The sequence below is a fragment of the Syngnathus typhle genome, linkage group LG22, assembly GCF_033458585.1.
Source record: "Syngnathus typhle isolate RoL2023-S1 ecotype Sweden linkage group LG22, RoL_Styp_1.0, whole genome shotgun sequence".
NCBI lineage: Eukaryota > Metazoa > Chordata > Actinopteri > Syngnathiformes > Syngnathidae > Syngnathus > Syngnathus typhle.
This window is the reverse complement of record NC_083759.1, coordinates 8,301,741-8,326,461: the sequence shown is the minus strand read 5'-3', so window position 1 is coordinate 8,326,461 and position 24,721 is coordinate 8,301,741. Positions and strand designations below refer to the sequence as shown.

General features: G+C 47.4%; 1 protein-coding gene across 4 annotated transcripts in view; it reads left to right on the top strand.

The window, feature by feature from the left end:
* Window positions 1–6,579: 6,579 nt before the first annotated feature.
* The window catches only part of enpp1 (ectonucleotide pyrophosphatase/phosphodiesterase 1), a 32,994-nt gene continuing 14,852 nt past the window's right edge, over window positions 6,580–24,721 (top strand). Inside the window, exons 1-6 of one of the 4 annotated variants that reach the window (XM_061270396.1) lie at window positions 6,580–6,849; window positions 10,255–10,321; window positions 11,254–11,320; window positions 12,433–12,530; window positions 12,610–12,689; window positions 23,675–23,794. In XM_061270396.1, the coding sequence (XP_061126380.1) occupies window positions 6,730–6,849; window positions 10,255–10,321; window positions 11,254–11,320; window positions 12,433–12,530; window positions 12,610–12,689; window positions 23,675–23,794 (552 nt within the window). In that variant the 5' untranslated portion in view covers window positions 6,580–6,729. The remainder of the gene's footprint in view (window positions 6,850–10,254; window positions 10,322–11,253; window positions 11,321–12,432; window positions 12,531–12,609; window positions 12,690–23,674; window positions 23,795–24,721) is intronic. The other 3 variants (XM_061270395.1, XM_061270397.1, XM_061270398.1) reach the window with 3 other exon arrangements.

Genomic DNA, 24,721 nt, shown 5'->3' with positions numbered 1-24,721 from the left:
TCTTTCCTACAGCTTCCCTTGTAAGAGATTGGAGAGTACAGCCAAGTGCGTGACGATAAAGAGGTTTATTGCGGGTGGGGGGTAAGGTGGCCGAAGCTGGATCGGCGATCTGCTTCGACGAACAAGCGGTTCTTCTGTTTCCTCGAATTCTCCACTGACGTCAGATCGTCGTGTACCGGAGAGCGACACAACATCTCGGGACAGACGGACAATCGGGTCTGCGCTGGCGGCGTTTATATAACACTGTCCATGTGGCTGCGGCAGGTGCGCGGATTCCGCTGATGGGGGGGGCGTGGTCCTGTCGCAGGTGGCGCCAGTACGTGACAGAACCCCCCCCCACAAGGGACGTCCCCAGAGCACTAAAACACAAAAAAATCAGACGGCAGAGGAAGGCAACCCCCCCCCGGACGACCAGGCGGGGGGGGTTAGTACTCCGTCGAAACGTCCGATTCCTCGTCGGACGCAGGATCGACGGACGCGGGGGCAGAGGGCTCCGGCACCGGCGGACAAGGTCGCCTCGGGCGCTTACCTTTTGGCCCCTCAACTGTCCTCGGCCGTCCGCGCCGGGGGCCCGGTTGGTCTGGGTGACGGCGATGGAACTCCGCAATGAGCGAACAGTTGAGGATCCAGCGGCTCGGGACCCAGGAGCGGTGGGCATCGTCATAGCCCTCCCAATCCACCAAGTATTGGAAGCCACGACCGCGCCGCCGCGATCGGAGCAGGGAGCGGACGGCGTAAGCCGGGCCCCCCTCGACGAGCTGGGGCGGCGGCGGCACGGGCGCCGGTGCCAATGCGCTCTCAATAACGGGCCGCACACGGGACACGTGGAACGTGGGTCGTACCTTCATGGACTATGGAAGGAGTAGACGGATGGCGGACGGGCTGATCACTTTCTGGATGGGCAACGGCCCAACAAAGCGCGGTGCCAGCTTGCGGGACCGCTCTTGCTGCGGCAAATCCTGCGTCGAGAGCCACACCCGCTGGCCCACTCTGTACTCTGGGGCCGGCGGCCGGTGCTTGTATGCCTGGCGGGTGTAGCCTGAAACAGAGCGTAGAAGAGCGGTCCGAGCTCTCGCCCAGGCATGACGACAATGGCGGACACAAGCCTGAGCCGACGGGCACGCCGCTTCGCGTTCCTGGTGGGCGAACAAGGGTGGCTGGTACCCGAAGACGCAGTGGAAGGGCGACCTTCCCGTAGCCGAGCTGGGGAGGGAGTTGTGGGCGTACTCCACCCAAGGCAGCTGTTGGACCCACCCACGCTGGTCCCCGGCGGCCATGCATCGGAGGGACCTACCTAGCTCCTGGTTCAGACGCTCCGCTTGACCGTTGGACTGAGGGTGAGAACCCGACGAGAGGCTGGCTGTAGCGCCGAGGACTCGGCAGAACTCTGCCCAGAAGGTGGACGCGAACTGCGGGCCACGGTCCGACACGAGGTCCTGTGGGAGGCCGTGGTGACGAAACACCTCCCGCACCATGATGGACGCAGTCTGCTTCGCGGACGGAAGCTTAGGCAGGGGAATGAAGTGCGACATTTTGCTGAACCGGTCCACCAGCGTGAGGACCACCGTGTTCCCCTCCGAGGGGGGAAGGCCCGTGACAAAGTCGATGGACAGGTGAGACCAGGGACGCCGGGGAACCGGCAAGGGTTGGAGTAGCCCGGCCGGAGGACGGGTGGAGTTCTTACAGCGGTTACATACTGAGCAGGCTCTGATGTAATCGCTGGTGTCCACCTGCCAGGTGGGCCACCAGAAACGCTGCGCCACCCCGTACCTCGTGCGCACAGCTCCGGGATGACAGGCCAGGCGTGAGTCGTGTGCCCATTGCAGCACGGACGAGCGCAGGCCCTCAAGGACAAACAGGCGACCTTCCGGGCAGTTGCTGGGACCGGGTTGGTCACGTGATGCGGCTTCCACTTGGCGTTCAATCTCCCATGACAGCGCCGCTACCCGCACCGAGCTCGGGAGAATAGTGGGAGACGGACCCCGTTCCTCCTCCCCGCAAGGAAACGAACGCGACAGGGTATCCGCCTTCGCGTTGCGGGAACCCGGCCTGTAGGAGAGAGAGAACTCAAACCGGTCTAAGAACAGAGCCCACCTTGCTTGTCTCGCGTTCAGCCTCTTGGCCGATCTCAGGTACTCCAGGTTGCGGTGGTCTGTCCAGACGATGAACGGCGTGGTGGCGCCCTCCAGCCAATGTCGCCACTCCTCCAAGGCCAACTTGATGGCGAGGAGCTCCCGGTTGCCGATGTCGTAGTTCCGCTCCGAGGCCGACAAGCGGCGCGAAAAGAAAGCGCACGGGTGGAGGCGATCGTCCTGGCAGCTGCGTTGGGACAGCACCACCCCAACACCCACGTTCGAGGCGTCCACCTCGAGCACGAACTGCCGGTCAGGATCGGGGACTCTGAGGATGGGAACGGACGTGAACCTCCTCTTGAGCTCCTGAAACGCCTGTTCTGCCCGTTCCGTCCATTTGTACGGGGAGGCGGGGCTGGTGAGGGCGGTGAGGGGCGCGGCCAGCGTGCTGTACCCACGGATGAAGCGGCGATAGAAGTTCGCGAACCCCAAGAATTGTTGCAGCCGCTTGCGTGTCTCGGGTACAGGCCATGACGTGACCGCTTGCACTTTCTCTGGGTCCATCTCGACTGATCTCTCGCGCACCACGTAGCCGAGGAACTTGACAGAGGAGGCGTGGAACTCGCACTTCTCTGCCTTCACGTAGAGCGAGTTTTCCAGAAGGCGGCGTAGCACCGTCCGAACGTGCTTGATGTGTTCAGGGAGCGAGCGGGAGAAGATGAGGATGTCGTCCAAATAAACGAACACGAACTTGTCCAGCATGTCTCGTAGCACGTAGTTTATTCAGGACTGGAAAACCGCTGGGGCGTTGGTGAGCCCAAACGGAACCACCAAGTACTCGTAGTGGCCGCTCGGGGTGTTGAAGGCCGTCTTCCACTCGTCTCCCTCCCGGATGCGGATAAGGTGGTAGGCGTTGCGAAGATCCAGCTTAGTGAAGACGGTGGCACCCTGAAGGCTCTCGAAGGCGGAAGACAGAAGAGGCAGGGGGTATCGGTTCTTAACGGTTATCGCATTTATTCCCCGGTAGTCGATGCACGGGCGGAGCGTGCCCTCCTTCTCCACGAAGAACCCCACTCCCGCAGGTGATGAGGACGGCCGTATGATGCCGGCCGCCAGGGACTCCCGGATGTATTCCTCCATGGCCCGGCGCTCAGGAGCGGACAGGGAGTAGACGCGTCCCTTGGGGGGGGAAGGTGCCGGGCAGCAGGTCGATGGCGTAATCGTAAGACAGGTGGGGAGGAAGGGAGGTGGCCCTGGCCTTACTAAAAACTTCTTTGAGTTTGTGATAGACCGCCGGTACGGTGGAGATGTCGGGGCTGTACCTGGGCGGGTCTCCACCGAGCGGGCTGGTGGCCGCCCTCAGGCACGTCCGATGGCAGCGTTCGCTCCACTGCCGAACCACCCCCACCTCCCAGTCCAGCACCGGGTTGTGCTGCCGCAGCCAAGGGTGCCCCAGGATGAGCTGCTGTCCTGGGAGGGGAAGGGGAAAAAACTGGATGGTCTCGTTGTGATTGCCGGAGAGCAGTACCTTGACTGGCACAGTCACGAAGGCCACCTCGCCAATCAGACGGCCGTCGATGGCGCGTGCGGGAATGGGCGGGCTCAGAGGCAGGAAGTTAATCCCCCACTGGCGTGCCAGGCGACTGTCCATGAGGTTACCCTCCGCCCCGGAATCCACCAGGGCCGCCACGTTCCGGTCGCTCGCCGCGAGCTGGACACGTGCCTGTAACGTGAGCGTACTGGGACTGGAAGAGCCTGTGCTGGTCGAGCTCACACGGACCCCCCCACCCAGAACCATGGGCTCGGCGGGTGGAGCGGTTGGCGGGTTTCGCAGGGACCTCCACTCCCGGTCGCGCCGCCGCGTCCGGATCCGCCGGTCTACTCGGGCCGCCAAGTTCATTGCGTCCTTCAGGGCTCGCGGACGATCGCGGGAAACCAGCTCGTCCTTCATGTACTCCGCGAAACCGTGGATGAATGTGCTGACGAGCGCCGGCTCGTTCCACCCGCTGCTTCCGGCCAGGGTTCGGAACTTGAGGGCGTAATCTGCGACCGATCGGCTACCCTGACGCAGCGTCGCCAGTTCCTCGGCGGCGTCTTCGGCGGCAGAGCCCAGGTCGGACAAGCAGAGCAATTCCTCCGGGAATGCATCGAACGTGTCACAAGCCGGGGCCCCTCTCTCGTTTTCGGCCAGCCCCCACAGCCGCGCCTTGTCCGTGAGGTGGGTTAGGGCGAACCCGACTTTTGTAGCCTCCGATGCAAACGTGACGGGCTGGAGATCAAACATTATACGGTAGTTAGTTACGAACGCCCTCACGTGCTTGGGATCTCCGCTGAATCGTTCAATGTTGCCGAGGCGGGGCTCCGGAACGTCCGCGTGCCTCCCGGCCTCGGTCGACGGGCGGGTCGGGGGTGCCGCGACAGCCACCGACAACCTCTGGAGGGCTTGGGCCATCTCCTGCTGCTGTTGCTGTTACCGTTGGCCCACCCCGATTAGATTCCGGATGTCGGCGGATAGGCTGCCAATGGCGGTCTCGGCTCGCTCCAGCCGGGCGAATGCCGTCTCATCGTCCGCTGGCTGCATAGCAATGGTCCGTCTGTACTGTAAGGGATTGGAGAGTACAGCCAAGTGCGTGACGATAGAGGTTTATTGCGGGTGGGGTGTAAGGTGGCCGAAGCTGGAGCCGGAGCTGGATCGGCGATCTGCTTCGACGAACAAGCGGTTCTTCTGTTTCCTCGAATTCTCCACTGAATTCAGATCGTCGTGGACCGGAGAGCGACACAACATCTCGGGACAGACGGACAATCGGGTCTGCGCTGGCGGCGTTTATATAACGCTGTCCATGTGGCTGTGGCAGGTGGCGGTGATTCCGCTGATGGGGGGGGGCGTGGTCCTGTCGCAGGTGGCGCCAGTATGTGACATCCCTCTGTGGAGCTGTTAGATGAGCTCAGGTTACCAACGCAGTCAAACACTCCTGCCTGCTTTAATAAGTGCACTTGAGTCTGTCTTCCACAATCAGTGTTATACAACAGGTGACATCTTTTGTCTGGAAATCAATGCAAGCATCTTTAGCTGGCCAAGCAGATTAGTGACTGATCATGTTGCAGATTTTTAAGAGACCATATTTTCTTTCAGTGGAGTACCACAATGCAAATGCTTTTCCGTCAAACAGCTTGAAGCGCGCATGCTCGACCTCTTCTTTGGTCATGTTTAAAAGTTAGGGGTGTAAATCGCGGGTTTTGTCACAATAAGATAGCATATCGATACAAAGAACCACGATACGATATCATATTGATACAAAGAAACACGATACGATATGTGCCGATATCTTAAAGCCTGCTGTGATTCATTCACGATACATCACGATATAGTGCTCTATAGGGGTGTAACGATTCATCGATACACATCGATTAATCGATATAATGCTCTACGATTTATTGGCATCGATGCTAAACGTAAACATCGATTTATATCGCCGTGTTTGACCTTGGACATTAGACGCGACTTTATTTTGAAATCCAGTTCATTGTTGCTTGCTTCCTCTTTCCGGGAGCAGTGCGCGGCGTGTTGTGTTGTGAGCAGAGCAGGCACGTGAAAGGGGAGTCGACAACTAGTACGCGGCTCCTGGGCTGATTTATAACAATTCATACGCAAAATCAACAAGGTACTGCAAACTCTTTATTTAGGAAATTACAAAGTGCTCCCAAACGAATGACTTGAAGCCCAAAGGGGAGCGAATTTCCTCGTCTTCTTGGACACTAGCCATAGCACCAGCCCAGGAGCCGCGTAGTTGTCGGCTCCCCTTTCACGTGCCTGCTCTGCTCACAACACAACAACACAATGAACTGGATTTCAAAATAAAGTCGCGTCTAATGTCCGAGGTCAAACACGGCGATATAAATCGATGTTTACGTTTAGCATCGATGCCAATAAATCGTAGAGCATTATATCGATTAATCGATGTGTATCGATCAAGCGTTACACCCCTATGTAATATGTCTTGTCACCGTGGGATAGAGAAAACGTAATTTCGATCTCTTTGTGTGTCTCGGCATGTGAAGACGTTGACAATAAAGCAGACTTTGACTTTGACTTTGAAAGGCAGAATTTGTGTTTTTAGAGTTGTTCACATCTGCCTGAATGGCTTATATTTGGTTATTTTGTCATTTGAAAAATAAAGACAATTGTGACAATGAAATTTGTTTTATGTGTATTTGTGTGTATTTGCATGAAATTTTTGTAGTTAAAAAATGTCTGTCCCCCGGGCCCCTTCACTTTACTAAATCTGGCCTTCCTTGCAAAAAGTTTGGACACCCGTGATCTAGAATCAACGGGTTGCAGTACTCCCGTATAACCGCAAGAGAGCGACCAAGCCTCAGATATCCTTTAGTTCATGTCAGCTGCTCGTGCGAGCAAAAGGAATGCACAGGTTTGAAACTTTTCTTATCCACCATGCAAATAGTGGAACTTCCCACGTTGCGCGTCTCCCCTCAACTTTGAAAAAGTTTGCATTCGTCAAAACAATCATAAGGGGGCGCTACGTTCAAACGCAGGGCCACATCCGCACTGACTTTTTTTAAACATCCTTTTTGGACACACACTGGTAGTCTGTCTGCAACTCGTTTTGGAGCGCGCCTGTGTGTTGAACAGCCGAGCGCCATGGAAGGAGGGTACAAGCAGGGAGAGGACCAGACAGCGTCCCCGTTTGTCACGACGGAACCGGAAAGTCAGGGGCAGACGCCGCAGAGGAAAAGCAAGCGTTGTAAGATTATCTGTGGGGTATGTTTTGTACACTATAAGCGCACTGGGCATCCCTTTTTGCACTGCCTTCTTTGAAAATGTACATCTACGCACCACTGTACATTTAAAATTGGACTATCTGTCCTCATTATTCACTTTTTCAAAGAGTTTAAAGTCAATTGTGGTAGAGATATTGATACACTGAGCAGAGCCGTAGCCAGGATTTTTTCCAGTCAGAGGCGTAGCCGAGCCGGGGCGCGCCCCGGTTGAAAAAAATCGAGCTTTTTCGATTCTTCATTTTCATGCCGTTTTTTCTTTCGGTCTTGCGCGAATGTGCTTGCACTATTCTATGTGCGCGATGTTATCCATTCACCGTTTGCCTCCCGGACCCGGATGTTGTTTTAGCGATCAGCGAACGGCGTGGGTGATGTTAGATTTTTTTTCATGTGGGCGTGCGCCCCTACTGGAGAAATTCCTGGCTACGCCTCTGTTTCCGGCTCGCCCCGGCTTGGTCTACGCCTCTGACACTGAGGTCTTGGGTCTTATTAGGACAGCAGCATGATGGAGGAGGGTGTACCAGGAGCGTTAATTGTAATGACGTAATCATCCAGCTCAGTGGCCTAGTGGTAGAGTGTCCGCCCGGAGACTGGAAGGTTGTGGGTTCAAACCCCGGCCGGGTCATACCAAAGACTATAAAAGTGGGACCCATTGCCTCCCTGCTTGGCACTCAGCATTAAGGGTTGGAATTGGGGGGTTAGATCACCAACTGATTCCCGAGCGCGGCACCGCTGCTGCTCACTGCTCCCCTCTCCCCCAGGGGATGGATTAAAATCACACGGGGATGGGTTAAATGCAGAGGACAAATTTCACCACACCCAGGTGTGTGTGTGACGATCATTGGGTCTTTAATCTTTAATATACCCCATCCAAGACCTTGTTAAGGAGATTTTTGTCTTGGGCTATTTGTAGCGATTGTGTTAGTGCCATGTCTAAAAAACATCCAAAAGTCTTCCAAACGTGCAACATGATAAATTTGAATGAAAAAGACTACAGCTTGCAAAATATCATCATTATAGCTGCAAAAACAAACACGTTTGTCACCATGGTTTAAACTGTATGTGAGTGTGTGAACATGGAAACCAAATGTTTTCACCCTGATGCCAAGAGACAGAGCTCAGCAGACAGGAGTGACCCCCCCCCCCCCCCCATTCTCCCCACCCACGCTGCTGGAAAGGGTCAAAGGGGCTTGTGTGGGTGAGTGGTGAGGGTCTTTTTCCAGCTGCTGGTGAAAGAAAGCCTTTTTAATGACTTTTTGTGTGTCTGCAGTGAAAGGAAACACAATAGACCACACTTGTAATCTTATCTGACTGAGTTTTACGTTTGGACATTTGTTTGGATTTTCATCTTTGGAACTTTTATAAATAGCAGGATTTGTTTACTCTTACTGGAATGAATCTAACTCATAAATATTTGTGGGCAGGCTAAATCTGGAAGGCAAGCAAGGCTTTGGATAAACCGTTTGTATTGCAAACACAGTCTTGTTTATGTTTTAAAGATAAACTCTACATTGCTGGTTTTGACTGTATACAATCTGCCAATGTAGTTCAAATAGTATGTTAAATTGTGCATTCTACATTTTCTTCACATTTGCAATGTTTCCCAAGCTAAATGCAACAAAATGGCACCGGACAGTTTTAATGGGAGACATATGTGGGCAAACGTCAGACTTCAATGTGCTCCTTCCTCGAGTACGTAACAGCCACCATGCATCTGTTAGTAATTCTAACACTGGTCCTTGTTAAACTGCGTTGAGCTTGCAAAAAATAATAATTGAAGACTCGTATCAAAAGTAGGCTAACATAATGGTTGTAAGAAATCTTTTTTTTCTTCTCTGTTCCGCTAGCTTGTACAAACTTGTCATACTATAACTGCATGTTGACTATTTGTTTTTACCTCAGAGTGGTACGTAGGAGGAGCTCAGTATGTTGACTTCAAAATGTCTCACTTGTCCTTTTCATAGCAATGCAATGACTTTCAAACTAAAATAAGCTCATATTGTTTCTTTAGATCACATCTGTGTCCTTCCAACTGCCCACTTTGACAATTTAATCCCACCAAATGCCCAGACGACCTGAAAAATGTGGTCCAAAGTGTAGGCAGCCTGTTTACTTTGCCAGACAAAGAGGGCTAAAGGGCATTCCCGAGGAGCCACCTCACGCTCTTCATTATACACTATACAGCTGTGTTGGGTTCACAACATTTATCTGAACAGAATCTCACAGAGGCGGGATATGTCTTTGATGGCCAGCGACTTCTGCAGAAGGGCGCACCCCAGCCACACAGCGAGTGTGGTTGAGATCCGCGCCTTCCCTTAGTTTGGTCGTGCCTTTTATTGAGGAACAAACAATGGGGCAAGTGTACATGAATGCATAGCTTCTTTAGACAGGAAGGACATTCCACAGCACAACAGGATACTATCTCGGACAGAAGCGGTATGGTCGGCTCGTGACTTTAGCTAGACAAATGGGACGGATACCCCTGTGGCGGTCTCATGATCTCCACTTAAATAGGACGTTTGTCTGCTTCAGCTTATCGCATGACAACCTCATCTCCTGTGTATGGATAGCTAACAATGGGGCTTATTGTATAGCGCGACTCGTAACTCCAGACAGAAGTTCCTTAGCCAGCCATATGCTCCCAAGTGAACATCACGAGGTCAATATGTCACATGCTGTGGAAGATCTTGCACACATAAGTAGATACATAGAATCCAATGATAAAAAGTATATTTTTCCCAACAAGCTGTAAAACTTGCAACACGCAGGCAGACAACGTGACCGCAGCATATTTTCATACCTATCACGGAATTCCAGCTAGCTCAAAATAGTTCTCTAGTGGCTGATTTATTCTCAAAGACCATCAACTGAACACTAAATGTGATTATGTTGGACTCAACATGATTTTGGAACTGACAAAAATTATGCGAGTAGTCTAAATTAATTGATGCAATAACTGGAAAAATAAACAAAAATGACTAGATGGCCGATGCTTCTGTTTGTTCTTTCCAACTAGCTTTCCTCCACAAGAACCTCGGCAGGCCTGATGTGGTGCATAGCGCAGCAATGACAAACCTTGAGGACACTCTCAGACTATAAACTGATCTGTGAAAATCCCCTCTAATTATAAAGCCCCACCCCCGCTGCATCTAAGGAAGATTACAGGAGACCAAAAGTGAAAATCGTTTGTGGGAAAAGAGGGCATTGATTAGAAACTCTAAATTTAATAACTGATGGCTATTATTTTCTTAAATGTTGGCTTCGATGAGGACATTAAATATCAGTGAAGACAAATCTTGAGTAAATAAGGTGGTCTATGATAATAGGACCCAAAATTCAACTAATCTCCAATTTGTGTCTGAATTCAAGGTTTTTTTTTCTCTTGCAGGTTGTCTTTGTCTGCTTACTCATCCTTCTCCTTGCACTGATATTGGCGTACCAACGTCCCGTTGACGGTTTGTACATTGGGCAAAACTCAAGATAATTTCTACTTTATACCACGCCTGTGACCTCTTTTTTAAGTGTGTTTCGAAAAATTACCTCTTGCATGTGTTACAATCAATGTCAGGAATCTGAAGCATCCGATAGGTTATTCAAATTAAAAATGGGACGGACCCTTTGGGGTTTTGTCTTTCTCCTTGAAAATCCCCTTGTTTAACAAAACCCGCTGTGCACCACAAAAGGGAGGGTCACATTACCATAGCAGACAGTTCAGACATTTGTCACTTCGTGGCAGTGTGTTGTAAACATTTCCAAATTAGATTGTGGCAGTTTTTCCATGTTTTGGTTCGAGAAGAACTGTTGTCTAAAAGGCTCCGATCCAAATCTCCTGACACCTGTCCACGCGAGCCTCACTGAGCTCAGCTGTTTGCAGCTGTCGTCCTGGCTGGGTGGGGCAAACACTTGTGGCACCAGCCGAGTATTTACTATTGTATTGTATTTACTGACTCTATATTTCCACATTTAGTGTTGCGTGGAAAGCATATGGAACAAATTTGGCTTCACCACAGTCATATTTTGGCAAGAGTGCATCTTTCTTGGATCTTGTCCAACTCTGATAAAACATTCTCATTGATATCTGAGCAAAGGAGGTAGAGCTATCAAGCAAAGGTTAGTAAAAAAACAAACAAACAAAAAACCCCGATAGAAATCAGCCCAGGAGTGGTTGCGCAAGATTTTAATACTTGTTGGCAGTAATGATAAAGGTTTTCTACATTCGGAGTTTTCCTGTTTAATAACAACAAATCAATAGATAAGATGAAAATGCCATAAAAGGTCAACTGAATAGATTTGGTATTGATTTACAACTCTACATATATAGTTAATATTGAGTTCTTGGACGCTGCATCTATTTCCTGGAATTTAGTGTGACCCTTCTTTTCCCCAGACAATGGTGTGAACTGGCTCCAGATGGACGTCCCTGTGGGAAGTGAGCAGCCACAGTGTCCACCAAGGTAGCACTTTGATTTTGTCATTTAATACGTATATACCCATATCCATCAATTTATATAACACATTGTTGCCTTGAGATACAAGTTTCTTCTGATATGTTGGCAGTAAATTTAACTCACTTCACAATAAGTCATAGTTCGGCAGGCAGGTTTTCAACCAAAAAAATAAATAAAATAAAAAAATAGGCCTCAAGCTGTTTAATGCTACTCACAGTTGAAGTTCACACAAAGGTGCAGCAACACAGGTAGAAAGACAATATAATGTCTGCATGGCACCAGAAAGACCTGCTGAATTAATCATAACACCAAACTGTTTTTCTGGCATTTCCATTCATTTGAATGGGAAAAAAGTATTTATTGTTTTGAGTTATGTTTATAGTCACAACAATCTAAACTTGTATCACAAGGCACTGCTGTATTCCAATTTGAGCTTGTTGCTCTTAGATCACACCAGAGTCCTTATTCTTATCTAAAGTAATTTAGTCATGTTGTTGTTCTGTAAATAATAATAACCATTGACTGGTGACACCCACATGTATGGTGGGTGAGTGGCGACCATTGTTGTCAGCAGACCGTTCTCAGCTTGTGGCTCCGGAAAACAAAAGAGAATTGTTAGTCGGTCCCTGGATGTTCCGTCTTCTGAAAAAGTGACCTTCAGTTTTGGAAAGTTTTTTTTTTGTCAGTTTTGAAAAAAATGACTGTCTCTGTGGAAACTTGGTCAAATGACTCAGGGCTCATTGCAACATGGGAAAAACAAATATGAGGTTGTTGTTTTTTTCTTCCTTATGTTGTGTATTTGTGTGTTTTTACATCTTGAAGCAAGATTATGCAAAACAGCCTGTTGTCACTTTCTTGCGCCAGATGTGCTTTTCTCACTTTGTTGGCTTCTAGTGTGTTAGCAAATCTAGAAAATCAACCTCAAATGGAAGTTTAGTTTATACAGAGTGTGTTCACATAATTTAATATGCAACGGAAAGTCGCACTCTGTTTTATGTTTTTATACTCAGCCCATCAACGAGGCAACATTGAGCTGTGATTCCACAGGAATTTGACTGAATTTCACGGAAAATCTTCTCATGTTTAAATTCTTATGAGTCTTGCTGCCTCTTGCTCAGTTTCACCAGGCCGCCCCTCATCCTGGTGTCCTTGGACGGTTTCCGGGCCAAGTATTTAAAAGATCACGGCGACCACCTGCCCGTCATCAGCAAGTTACGTAAGTCGCCCAAACTTGCATTTCTGTGGCATCTTGTGGTTCTGGAAATGTCTTGCTGAGGTTAAACGCTGTGTTGCAGGAGCTTTGGGTACAACCACGTCACATATGAGGCCAGTGTATCCGACAAAGACATTCCCAAACCATTACTCAATTGTCACTGTGAGTATTTGCCGCAGCTCATTTTTTTTGTTCGTATTCTTTTTAGTCACTGTTCTAACCGCCTGCATGATGGCAACACTATGATGTGTCCCGTGATAAAAAAAAAGTTTAAATGTCACTTGAGTTTTGCATTTCCTAATCTGGAGTCATTTGATTTCAGTGCTGCAATAATGAATGCATTATGGAATCAAATTTGTACAGTATTAGATACTTAGGGTGTGTTCAGACCAGAAAAGTCATTTCGTCCACTTGTTTAGTCCGGACCAAAAGCGGACTTAATTTTTTTTGTTTGGTGCGGTTCCTATTCAGACCGTCCAAGTGAAAGTGAAGTACAGTAATCCCTCGCTACTTCGCGGTTCACTTATCGCGGCCTCACTCCATCGCAGATTTTTTATTTTTTTTTAAACAAATATTGCGGATAGATTTGGTGCATCGCATCTTTTTTTTTTTAATAAGTCACACAGATTCACAACGTCATATGCAATGAAGCACACAAGCCAGGCAACAAGACAGGCAAGTGCACCCCTACACCATCAGCGACTTCCCTCCCCGATGGTCGCGGCTTTTTGGGGCATCACTTGGAGCGCAGGGCTTTGTCTGACCATATGACACTAAAGGCCAATGGGAACATGTTGATCTGTGTCCTTGCAGCTGATTGGCTTAGCAGTTCTAACTATACTTCATCTCAGCCTCCCGCACTTTATTCACTCTGTCTGCGTCATCATATCAGCAGCACCTCAGACTTGCACTTCATTGCACACATACTATCACGTCTCCGGTTCTCGATCGCCAAGCTGAGTAGAACTGCGTGTCTGCTTGTCACTCCAGATCAGATCGTCCTGTTTGCCCGTCATGAAATTACAAAAGTCTTGTGCGGGTGCCCTCGCGCTGGGCAGCGGGCGCCCGACAGCCGGTCAGCAAGACAAGAGGAGAACGGAGCCGTTGCACGTTTACACTTTAAAATGACGAGCCGGTCAGCGAGCTCGCGTCGTGCATGCATCTCGTAACACAGCGGGTCAGGCAAACGAGAATCAGGTGACAGGCGTGCGTGTCAGGCAAACGAGAATCAGGTGACAGGCGTGCGTGTCAAAACAGGCAAAACTGTGAGAACTGACAGTTCCTCTTTGGTGATGCGCGCCTCAGAGGTCTAGTGTGGAGGGCGTGTGATGCCATAGGCCAGCAGGGCGTGTGATGTCATAGGCTAGCAGGGCGTTAGCGGAGATGTGTCACAGCCGCGCACGAAGGAAAAATGCACCGCCGTACAGAAACAGTCGGGACGACGGCGGTGAGCGTAACCGCGCACGTAGGAAAAAATTACTTCCTGGACGCAATGAGCACTAAGCGCAGGGCGTGCCTCTGAGCAATGTGCGGATGCCCTCGCGCTGGGCTGCTGGGGTGTGTTAGCAGATCAGCATCGCAGGAGCGGAGCCGTGACACATTTACACTTGTTTAAATGTTAAAAAATACAATAAAGTGTTTAAATATAAAATTATAAAATTCTTGCGCGGACGCGCTGGGCCGCTGTGGCACGTCAGTCGGCCAGCAGGCAAGAGGAGAGAGACGCCAGACACATTTACACTTCAAAAAAGGTTAATAAAAGTCTTGTGTGTATTATTGTAATAATATATTTACTCGTATTTCTTTTCTCATTTATTTAAATAAATAAGAATGTTTCTGCAAGTCAGCTTGACTTTAAAAAATTTACAAAAGTGTAAAATACAAAAAAAGTGTTTAAAAAACAATCAGGTACATAAAACTACAGTCAAGGTTCATAGAATTCTTGCGCAGATATTGTAACAATATATTTACACTCTTATTTTTTTTTTATCATCCTATTTATTTAAACAAAGAATGTTTATGAAAATCAGTTTGACTTTAAAATGTTTACTAAAGTGATTAATATTCAAGAGATTCAAGAGTTTTTTTTATTCGCCATGTTTGAGCGTGCCAAACAAGGAATTTGACTTCGGTAAATCACACCCTCTGTTCAACATTTAGGTGACTAACAACACTCAGGACATGTGAAAAATGGCAAATATTCTCAAACATCCCCTGATCTTAAACTCCCTAAAGGGCAAGGAAAAACTCAAAACTCCAGCTAGGGGAAATGAGAAACCTTGAGAATAGATCACAGATGGGAAGGTCCCTCTTCCAGGATGACCAGGCTGCAATGGATGCAGAGAGGACACATAGTACAAACAATGTAGACAAATTAAAAAAAGGTGTGGAGAGCAGGATGTTATTGCACAGTAATGACTCTGAGACTCTAAGAGTGGTGTGAGTTCATCAGAGCAACAGCCTGGGGGAAGAAGCTGTCTCTGTGTCTGCTGGTTTTGGCCTACCGAGCTCTATAACGTCGTCCGGAGGGGAGTACCGTAAATTCCGGACTATTAGCCGCACCGGATTATAAACCGCACCAGCTAAAATTGGGGGATATTTTAGTTTTTTTCTTATATAAACCGCACCGGACTATAAGCCGCACGTGCACACGCGTTTTTTTTTACAAAGAAAGACCGTTCACAGAAAGCCTTTTTAAAGTTTTAATAACATACTTTAACATGTCTTTCTAAACATTGCCTGTGACGCAGCAGTAGTACCGCAGCAACACGGAAGTGTGCACGCGAGTTATTAACAAAGAAAGACTGGACACAGAAAGCTTTTTTAAAGTTTTAATAACATACCTTAACATTTCTTTCCAACGTGAGTTATTAACAAAGAAAGACTGGACACAGAAAGCTTTTTTAAAGTTTTAATAACATACCTTAACATTTCTTTCCAAACACTGCCCGTGCCGCGGCAGTAATACCGCAGCAACACGGAAGTAACACACGACTAATAGGGCTGGATTAAAAAAAACGTACCCGATAAAAGTCACTGAGACGCGGCGGTAACACAGCAGCAACAGGGTAGTACAGCACCAACAGGGCTCGTTAAAAAACATACCAGTAAAAGTAAGAAAAGAGCTTCATCGTCTTCATCTTCCTCCTGTGCACTGAAACCATCAAAGTCTTCCTCCTCAGCGTCCGATTGGAATAGCGTTAGATATCCTTCGCCTCACACTTTCTCAGTCTCTCTTTCGTCGTCGCTTTTATGCATTTCTTCGAGTGTATTGAGGGTCTGTTCATGTTAATTTTATTCATGCACAAAGCGCTAAATTACATTAAACTAGCGAGCGACACGTATAGACGGACGGGACCACAAAATAAAGAAAAGGGTGACGCAACCGTCTTGACAAACTAGCACGTCTTCTTCGGCGCATTATCTCTTCTTCGTCTGTCTCGCTCTTGCTTCCTGCTAAAGCGCCCCGGAGGCCGTAAAAATTCATAAATACGCCGCGCCGCCATTTAAGCTCTATTTCCCTCTTTGACAGCCAAATCGATTGCTTTTAACTTAAAAGCTGCATCAAATGCATGTCTTCGTGTTTTCCATGAGGGTGTGTGCATGATGCGCGAAATGTTCAAAACACAAACTAGCACGTCTTCTTCGGCGCATTATTTCTTCTTCGTCTGTCAGCGAGACAGACGAAGAAGAAATGATAATAATAATAAGAAGAAGCAATCCTGCTAGAGCGCCCCCTGGAGGCCATAGAAATCCATAAATACGCCACGCCGCCATTTAAGCCTCAGGGTTCAAAGTAACCCTCTGAATAAAATGCATTAAAAGTTCACGTTCATTACAACTTGTTTTTGGTGAGCAAAATGTCAGAAGAATTTAATTTAAATGCTGATTGATTGGGTTTTAATACAATGCAGATGGTCCAAACAGCGCCACTCTTTTGTGTCTCTGAGTCACATGGCAGAGTAAGAGAAAGGGTTTAGAGCCCTTTGACGCAGGTCACCTAGCGTACATTCCTACTAAAGCTCATAATAGTCACAAACAACACAGCTAGAATAAGCAGCAGCCATAGTAGTGTTTCAAAATAGTATTTTTGTTGTTGTTTTTTTCTTCAAGATACCGCAGTGTATAAAAGTGAATTTTATTTTATTTTTTGCCATTTTCCACATGTCCTGAGTGTTGTTAGTCACCTAAATGTTGAACAGAGGGTGTGTTTTATCAGTCAAATTCCTTGTTTAGCACGCTCAAACATGGCGAATAAAAAACTCTTGAATCTTCAAGTGATCAAGTCATCACAAAAATCACGAAAAAATCCTTATATAAGCCGCACCTGACTATAAGCCGCAGGATTCAAAACTTTGGAAAAAAGTCGCGGCTTATAGTCCGGAATTTACGGTAGTTCAAACAGACTGCAACCTGGGAGAGAAGGGTCTGTAGAGATGTTCCTTGCACGTTTCCTGGTCCTGGACAGGTTCAAGTCTTGGATAGATGGGAGGTTGATTCCAATGATCTTTTCTGCAGTCCTGATTGTCCGTTGCAGTCTGTGCTTGTCTTGTTTGGAGGCCGATCCAAACCAGACAGTGATGGAGGTGCAGAGGACAGACTGGATGATGGCAGTGTGTAAGGGTTTCAGAAGCTCTCGCGGCAGGTTGAACTTGAGCTGTCTCAGGAAATACAGCCTCTGCTGGGCCTTCTTCCGGACAGAGTCTATGTGGCCGGTCCATTTCAGGTCCCGAGAAATTGTGGTTCCCACGAACTTGAAGGTGTCTGTGGAGAGAATAGTATTACTGCGGATAGTGAGGGGTAAAAGTGGGTCTCGCCTGAAGTCCACTGTCATCTCCACGGTCTTGAGCGGGTTCAGCTCCAGGTGGTTTTGGCTGCACCAGTGGACCAGCCGCTCCACCTCCTGTCTGTACAAAGTCAAAGTCTGCTTTATTGTCAACATCTTCACATGCCGAGACACACAAAGAGATCGAAAATACGTTTTCCCTATCCCACGGTGACAAGACATATTACACGATAGACATACAAGTAAACGACGCAATATAAAAAACAAGAAGGCACAAACAATAAATAATAAGAGTAACAATAAATAATAAATAAATAGATAACACAACGGATAAAAGCCAGTGTGCATACAGACAGTAAAAGTACAGGACGCTACGCAGAAAGGGGAAGCGAGTTCAGTATCCTGACAGCCTGGAGTATGAAGCTGTTAGAGAGTCTGGTGGTGTGGGAGCGCAGGCTTCTGTACCTCTTCCCAGAGGGCAGAAGCTCGAACAAAGAGTGAGCGGGGTGACTCACATCACTCACAATCGTGGTCGCCTTGCGGGTGAGATGGGAGGTGTAAATGTCCTTCAAGGAGGAGAGCGAAGCACCAATAATCTTACCAGCCGTGTTCACTATGCGCTGCAGGGCCTTCAAGTTGTAGTCAGTGCAGCCGCCACCCCAAACAGCAATACAGCTGGAGAGGACGCTCTCAATGGTGCCGCGGTAAAATGCAGTCATGACGGCCGGAGGGGCGCTCGCTCGCCTGAGTTTCCGCAAGAAGTACAGGCGGCGCTGGGCTTTCTTTGTCAGTGATGCGGTGTTGGTGGACCAAGAGAGATCCTCACTGATGTGCACCCCCAGGAACTTGGCGCTGCTCACTCTCTCATCGCAGTCTCATCACCGTCCTGGATCAGTCCGATGAGAGTGGTGTCGTTTGCATACTTCAGGAGCTTCACAGGAAAGTCACCTGAGGAGAAATCATTGGTGTAGAGCAGGGGTGTCCAAACGTTTTGTAAGGAGGGCCAGATTTAGTAATGTGAAGGGGCCCGGGTGCCAATATTTGTTGGTCAGGAAGCTGGTGATGCACTGACAGGTGGAGGCAGGCACCGCAAGCTGGATGAGCTTCTGTTGGAGGATGTCAGGAGCAATGGAGCTGAACGCCGAGCTGAAGTCCACAAACAGGATCCTGGCGTACGTTCCTGGGGTGTCCAGGTGGTGCAGGATGTAGTGCAGTCCCATGTTGACCGCATCATCCACTGACCTGTTTGCCCGGTAGGCAAACTAGAGGGGTTCAAGCAGGGGGCCCGTGACATCCTTCAGGTGGTCCAGCACTAACCTCTCGAAAGATTTCATGACCACAGACGTCAGTGCGACAGGTCTATAGTCATTCAAACCTGTGATGGCGGGGTTCTTGGCCACTGGAACGATGGTGGAGCTCTTGAAGCACGAGGGCACCTCACACAGCTCCAGAGAACGGTTGAAGATCCGTGCAAAGGTGGGCGCCAGCTGCTCAGCGCAGACTTTCAAGCAGGAAGGTGACACACCGTCTGGGCCCGGTGCCTTCCTGGTCTTTTGTCTCCGGAACATCTGGCACATTTCCTCCTCGCGGATCTGGAGTGCGGGCGCGGCCTCTGCAAGAGAGAGAGTGGGTGACAGCGATGATAAAGGTGTGGCCTGCGCAGTTGTGGGCAGAGGTGAGTATTTACCGTTTTTTTCCGTGTATAGTGCGCGAAATTTACCTAATTTATTGTCCTAAAATCTGGGGTGCGTATTATACATGGGTACAAAGAAAAAAAAAAATTATTTTTTTTTTTTTTAATTTTTCTTTTTTTTTTTTTTTAAAGAAAGTCATGGTACAACAAAACCAACAACAGGACTGACCGACAAAGTCGTGGAACAAAAAGACAGGGTGACATTACCAAAGACAGGAACAGAATGACAGTAACACATGCAATGATCCAACGGTGAGCGAGGGGCAGACAGGACTTAGATACAAAACACGTTACATCGATTGAGGTGACACAGGAAGAGAGGGGCGACGCGAACAGAAACTATGGCAACCTAGACACATAGCAAAACTGGGGACGAGACATGACAAATCTCCCCCGAAATAAAACTCACCTTTCTTCTTGTTTGTTGTCAATCGCGCATCGCATTCAGCCATCCTGGCCAACACACTTAGTCAGTAAAATACATAATTGACGACACATCGTTTGATGCGATGGTGCAATCCTTGAGGGTGTGTTATTGTCAAATATTGTTTGTTTTTAATCTCTATCGCGGACCGGACGTCATACGGAGGCCGCCATTACAGATGCGCAGAACAGATGCGCAAGACACGTCAGCTATATTAAGAGTGAGAGTTGTTTTCTTCCTATTAGTTTCAATTCACAGTTTAATTAGCAGTTTCAATCAGCAAATAACAAAATGCGTATTACAGGTAAAATTTTATTTCACAACACTTTGCCTTGTTCCTTTGGTCTCTGCTGTTCATCCTAAAACACAAAGGCGCTCTTTAAGCAATGCGACAGTGAGCGCCCGGCGCGCTGCGGTTGCGCGACCGCACCAAATTAAGCTCCCTGCGCAGTGCGCACTGAGGTCCACTTACCGTTTTTTTCCGTGTATAGTGCGCAAAATTTAACTAATTTATTGTCCTAAAATCTGGGGTGCGCATTATACATGGGTACAAAAAAAAAAATAATAATAATTTTTTTTTTTTTTTTTTTTTTTTTTTTTTTAAGTCCCAATGATCGTCACACACGCAGGGAGGCAATGGGTCCCATTTTTATAGTCTTTGGTATGGTCTTAACTAGGCTGGATGTAATTTTTTTTGTTGGCGTTGATTTCTCCGACTGCCCATAAACGCACCACCGCGCTTCGTGCGCGCACGGGACAGCAAACGAGCAGGTGATCGAGCAAGCGTCTGATACGAGAGCATTGCGGTCGCATGGAGCGTGTTTGAAGTGAACAGCAGAGAAGAAAGGCAAAGTGTTGTGAAATAAAATGCACAGAACGGATGCGCAAGACACGTCAGCTATATAAAGAGCGAGAGTTGTTTTCTTCCTATTAGTTTCAATTCACAGTTTAATTAGCAGTTTCAATCAGCAAATAACAAAATGCGTATTACAGGTAATATTTTATTTCACAACACTTTGCCTTGTTCCTTTGGTCTCTGCTGTTCATCCTAAAACACAAAGGCGCTCTTTAAGCAATGCGACAGTGAGCGCCCGGCGCGCTGCGGTTGCGCGACCGCACCAAATTAAGCTCCCTGCGCAGTGCGCACTGAGGTCCACTTAAATTTTAGAAAGTACATCAGGACTTTAAAAATATCTTCTAAATTTCAGCCACGGCTCTGTCACAATAATCGACCAGCCTGGTGCAGTTGGGCGGTCTGCGGCGCGCTACGGTTGAGCGTTCTCTCGCGCGCTCTCTCTCTCGCTCTCTCGCTCTCGCACACACGCAAACCGGATATCATACGGAGGCCGCCATTACAGATGCGCAGAACGGATGAGCAAGACACGTCAGCTATATAAAGAGCGAGAGTTCAGTTCTCTACCTAAATCCGTATTACAGGTAATATTTTATTTCACAACACTTTGCCTTGTTCCTTTCTTCTCTGCTGTTCACTTCAAACACGCTCCATGCGCACGGAGCGCGGTGGTGCGTTTACGGGCAGTCGGAGAAATCAACGCCAACAAAAAAAATTACATCCAGCCTAGTTAAGACCATACCAAAGACTATAAAAATGGGACCCATTGCCTCCCTGCGTGTGTGACGATCATTGGGACTTAAAAAATAAAAAATAAAAAAATTAATTTTTTTTAAAAAAAAATTCATAAAAATTGGGTGCGTATTATACATGGGTACAAGCTTTTTTCCAGCATCAGCATGCCATTTTTAGGGGTGCGTACTATACATGGGGGCGCACTATACACGGAAAAAAACGGTAGATTGTGCTGCAGGAAGTCCCGTTGTGTCGGAGGACCGATCAAACCTGCAGCAGAACCTGTTTAGCTGGTTAGCAAGCTTTGGGCTCTCCACAGGACGGGGGGTTCGTTTCTTGTAGCCCGTGATGCTCTGCAGACCTTTCCACACTGTTGAGGGATCAGGATTGGCAGAGAGGTGTCTCTTCAGGTTCTCCCCGTAACACGTTGTATTTTAAGAATACAAAAACATTTAAAAGTACAATACACAGTGTTTAAAAATACAATAAAATACAATAAAGCTCCATAAAAGTATTTTATGGATATTGTAACAATATATTTTCTCTACATCGCGGATTTTCCCCTATCGCGGGTGGTCTTGGAACCAATTATCAGCAATAAACGAGGGATTACTGTATACACATGCATGCTTGTGACGATCTGTGCTCCCATTGGACAACAATGACCAGGGCGGCACACAGAGCACAGACCCAGAAATAGAGGAAAACATACGAGTCGTACGCGCTGGGTTTCTGCTCTGCATATTTGTGCTGTTGGTGCGGATCTTCGCTGTTTGTATTCACACCTGAAGCGAACCGCACCAGAGTTCGTTTGGAAGCAAACCGAGACCACTTGAAAAAAGTGGGTCTCGGTCCATTTCTTTAATCCGCATCAGGATTCGTTTGCATGTATTCACACCTACACAAAAGGTCCGGACCAGCGTTCCAATCGAACCCTGGTCCGTTTAAAGCAGACCAAACAGTCAGGTCTGAATACACCCTTAATCTTGCACTTTGACATTGGTTCTACATGTAAATATTGACTTTTTTAATATAGGGGGCAATTTTTAACCTTAAGAGCTTACTTCCCTTTATCTAAACATGTTGAATGGTGGCCTGTGTGGACTTGCACTACATATGCAGGTATGGACCGGAACGGGATTAATTCTACAACCTCTCATAGTTTTTCTCCAAGCCAACTGTTGTTGCTCTGTTGTTTGTTCATTTGTTGCGTAATCATTAAGGGTTGTAAAATTTGTTATATTCAAAATTTCTCTTTGCCTACTTGGCTATTATCTAAGACAGGGGTGGGCAAACTTTTTGACTCGCGGGCCGAACTGGGTTCTAAATTTGGACCGGAGGGCCGAACCAGGAGCAGATGGACGTAGTGTTTGTGTGACGTAATATGAGCGACCTGTAAACGTCATTGCATAAAAGATTTTGGCCTTTAGTAGGTAGTAAAGCATGGATATTCCAAACAGTTTTTTTGAAAACAAATGCATTTTTTAACAGCATTAAAAAAAAAAAAAACTGAACTAAAAAAACTGCTATCAGTGATTCTCATAAAATACGACACTGTTATTATGAATAACAGTCTCCATCACTTCAGTGCCTGCAAGTCAGATTAATGAAAGATGTTTATTTTATGAGATTACATCAAACGGCAAACATTCTGACCAAATATATCATCTTGAAGATTCGGTGAAAGCATACATCCAAATAAAGTAATCAAAACGGCAACACGGTGAGTGGTATCTAAAAATCAGAGCAGAATTTTAACTCACAAACACCTGGGAACAGAGGTGAGGAAACGGGAAACACTTAAGAACTTTACAGGTTAAGATTAGTCGCAAACAGGTGGTGCATCAATGTCCTTGAGCATCCTGCATTGTTTGAAAATGAGAATGGTCGCTAGTTTCAATCCCTGCTATGTGTACAAATCATATTCAAAATGCATTTTTTTTTACAACAAACTTGAGAGCCTCTCCTTCATTTTCAGTGGGAACAGTGTTGTTGGTCTCCCTTTTTTGCTAGTGCGTCACAGTCTGGAGTAAAATTTGTTGTGGCAATTCTTAGGAGAGATCCGAGGTGTTGGTCCGTTTACCTCAATCTGTGACGGGTTGATGTTGATGCTCATGTGGCTGAACGTCACGTCGCGTACGTCGAGCCAAATTGGCCACTCTTTTTTAAACACTCGGCACTGTGTCCACCTTGCTTTTCCTTGGGCGACTCATCTTAATAGAAGGATTCCAGGGGAAGGTTTGTGGGTGGCTTTAGCGTAAAACTGTATCTGAAAGCTCAGCGCGCGAATTACAAGAATGATGTCGTCACAGCCCACGCTCTAAATTCGGGACTGATACAAATAGAGCGCGAGTGCGCCATGTCCGTACACGCACTTGTGAGTGTGCACCGAGCTTTCTGACACGGCTTCCGGTAGTAAATGCGCAGGCGAGCGCTTCCCCATCTACTGGGGAAACAAGCAGTCATTGCAGGCAAAATTACCAAAAAGAAATGTTTAATACAATTTATTCGGGGTTGGCGGGCCGGATTAAACGGTCCCGTGGGCCGGATGTGGCCCGCGGGCCGTAGTTTGCCCACCCCTGATCTAAGACTAACTTTAAATAACAGTAATATATGTTGAAACGAGGTCTCGACAACTATTATTTCCTTGCTGCAGGGCCTTTATCCAGAGTCCCACGGGATAGTTGACAACAAAATGTTCGACGTAAACCAGAATGCATTCTTCAGCTTGAAAACTGAGGAGAAATACAACTCTAAATGGTACCAAGGAGAGCCAGTAAGTAAAAATGTGCAGCCATCATGTTTTGATGTACAAACCGGGTTCGGTTGAAGTTGGGAAATTGTGTAAAATGTAAATAAAAACAAAATACAATGATTTGAAAATCCTTTTTAACCTATATTCAATTGAATACACTACAAAGGCAACATATTTAATGCTCAAACTCATAAACTTTATTTAATTTTTCAAATAATAATTACCGTATTTTCCGCCCTATTAGGCTACTTACCTATGTTTCCCTTCCATATCGATCCGTAGATTTACTCGAAACATGAACAGAGCAGCCTATTTTGACATGAAATAGCCTCGCGCGTATAGCAGCTATCGTTATAGCATTAGCCATCCGCAAAAACCCATGACCCTCAGCTCGCAATCTCCCATGAGCCTCAGCAAAGTGTAAACAATCGCGTCTCTCAAACGAGCTCCTATAAAATGATCAGAACTGACTAAAGTTCGATCTAACGCATTGGTACTACTTACCTATGTTTTCCTTCCATATCGATCCGTAGATTTACTCAAAACATTAACAGAGCAGCCTATTTTGACATGAAATAGCCTCGCGCGTATAGCAGCTATCGTTATAGCATTAGCCATCCGCAAAAACCCATGACCCTCAGCTCGCAATCTGCCATGAGCCTCAGCAAAGTGTAAACAATCGCGTCTCTCAAACGAGCTCCTATAAAATGATCAGAACTGACTAAAGTTCGATCTAACGCATTGGTACTACTTACCTATGTTTCCCTTCCATATCGATCCGTAGATTTACTCAAAACATTAACAGAGCAGCCTATTTTGACATGAAATAGCCTCGTGCGTATAGCAGCTATCGTTATAGCATTAGCCATCCGCAAAAACCCATGACCCTCAGCTCGCAATCTCCCATGAGCCTCAGCAAAGTGTAAACAATCGCGTCTCTCAAACGAG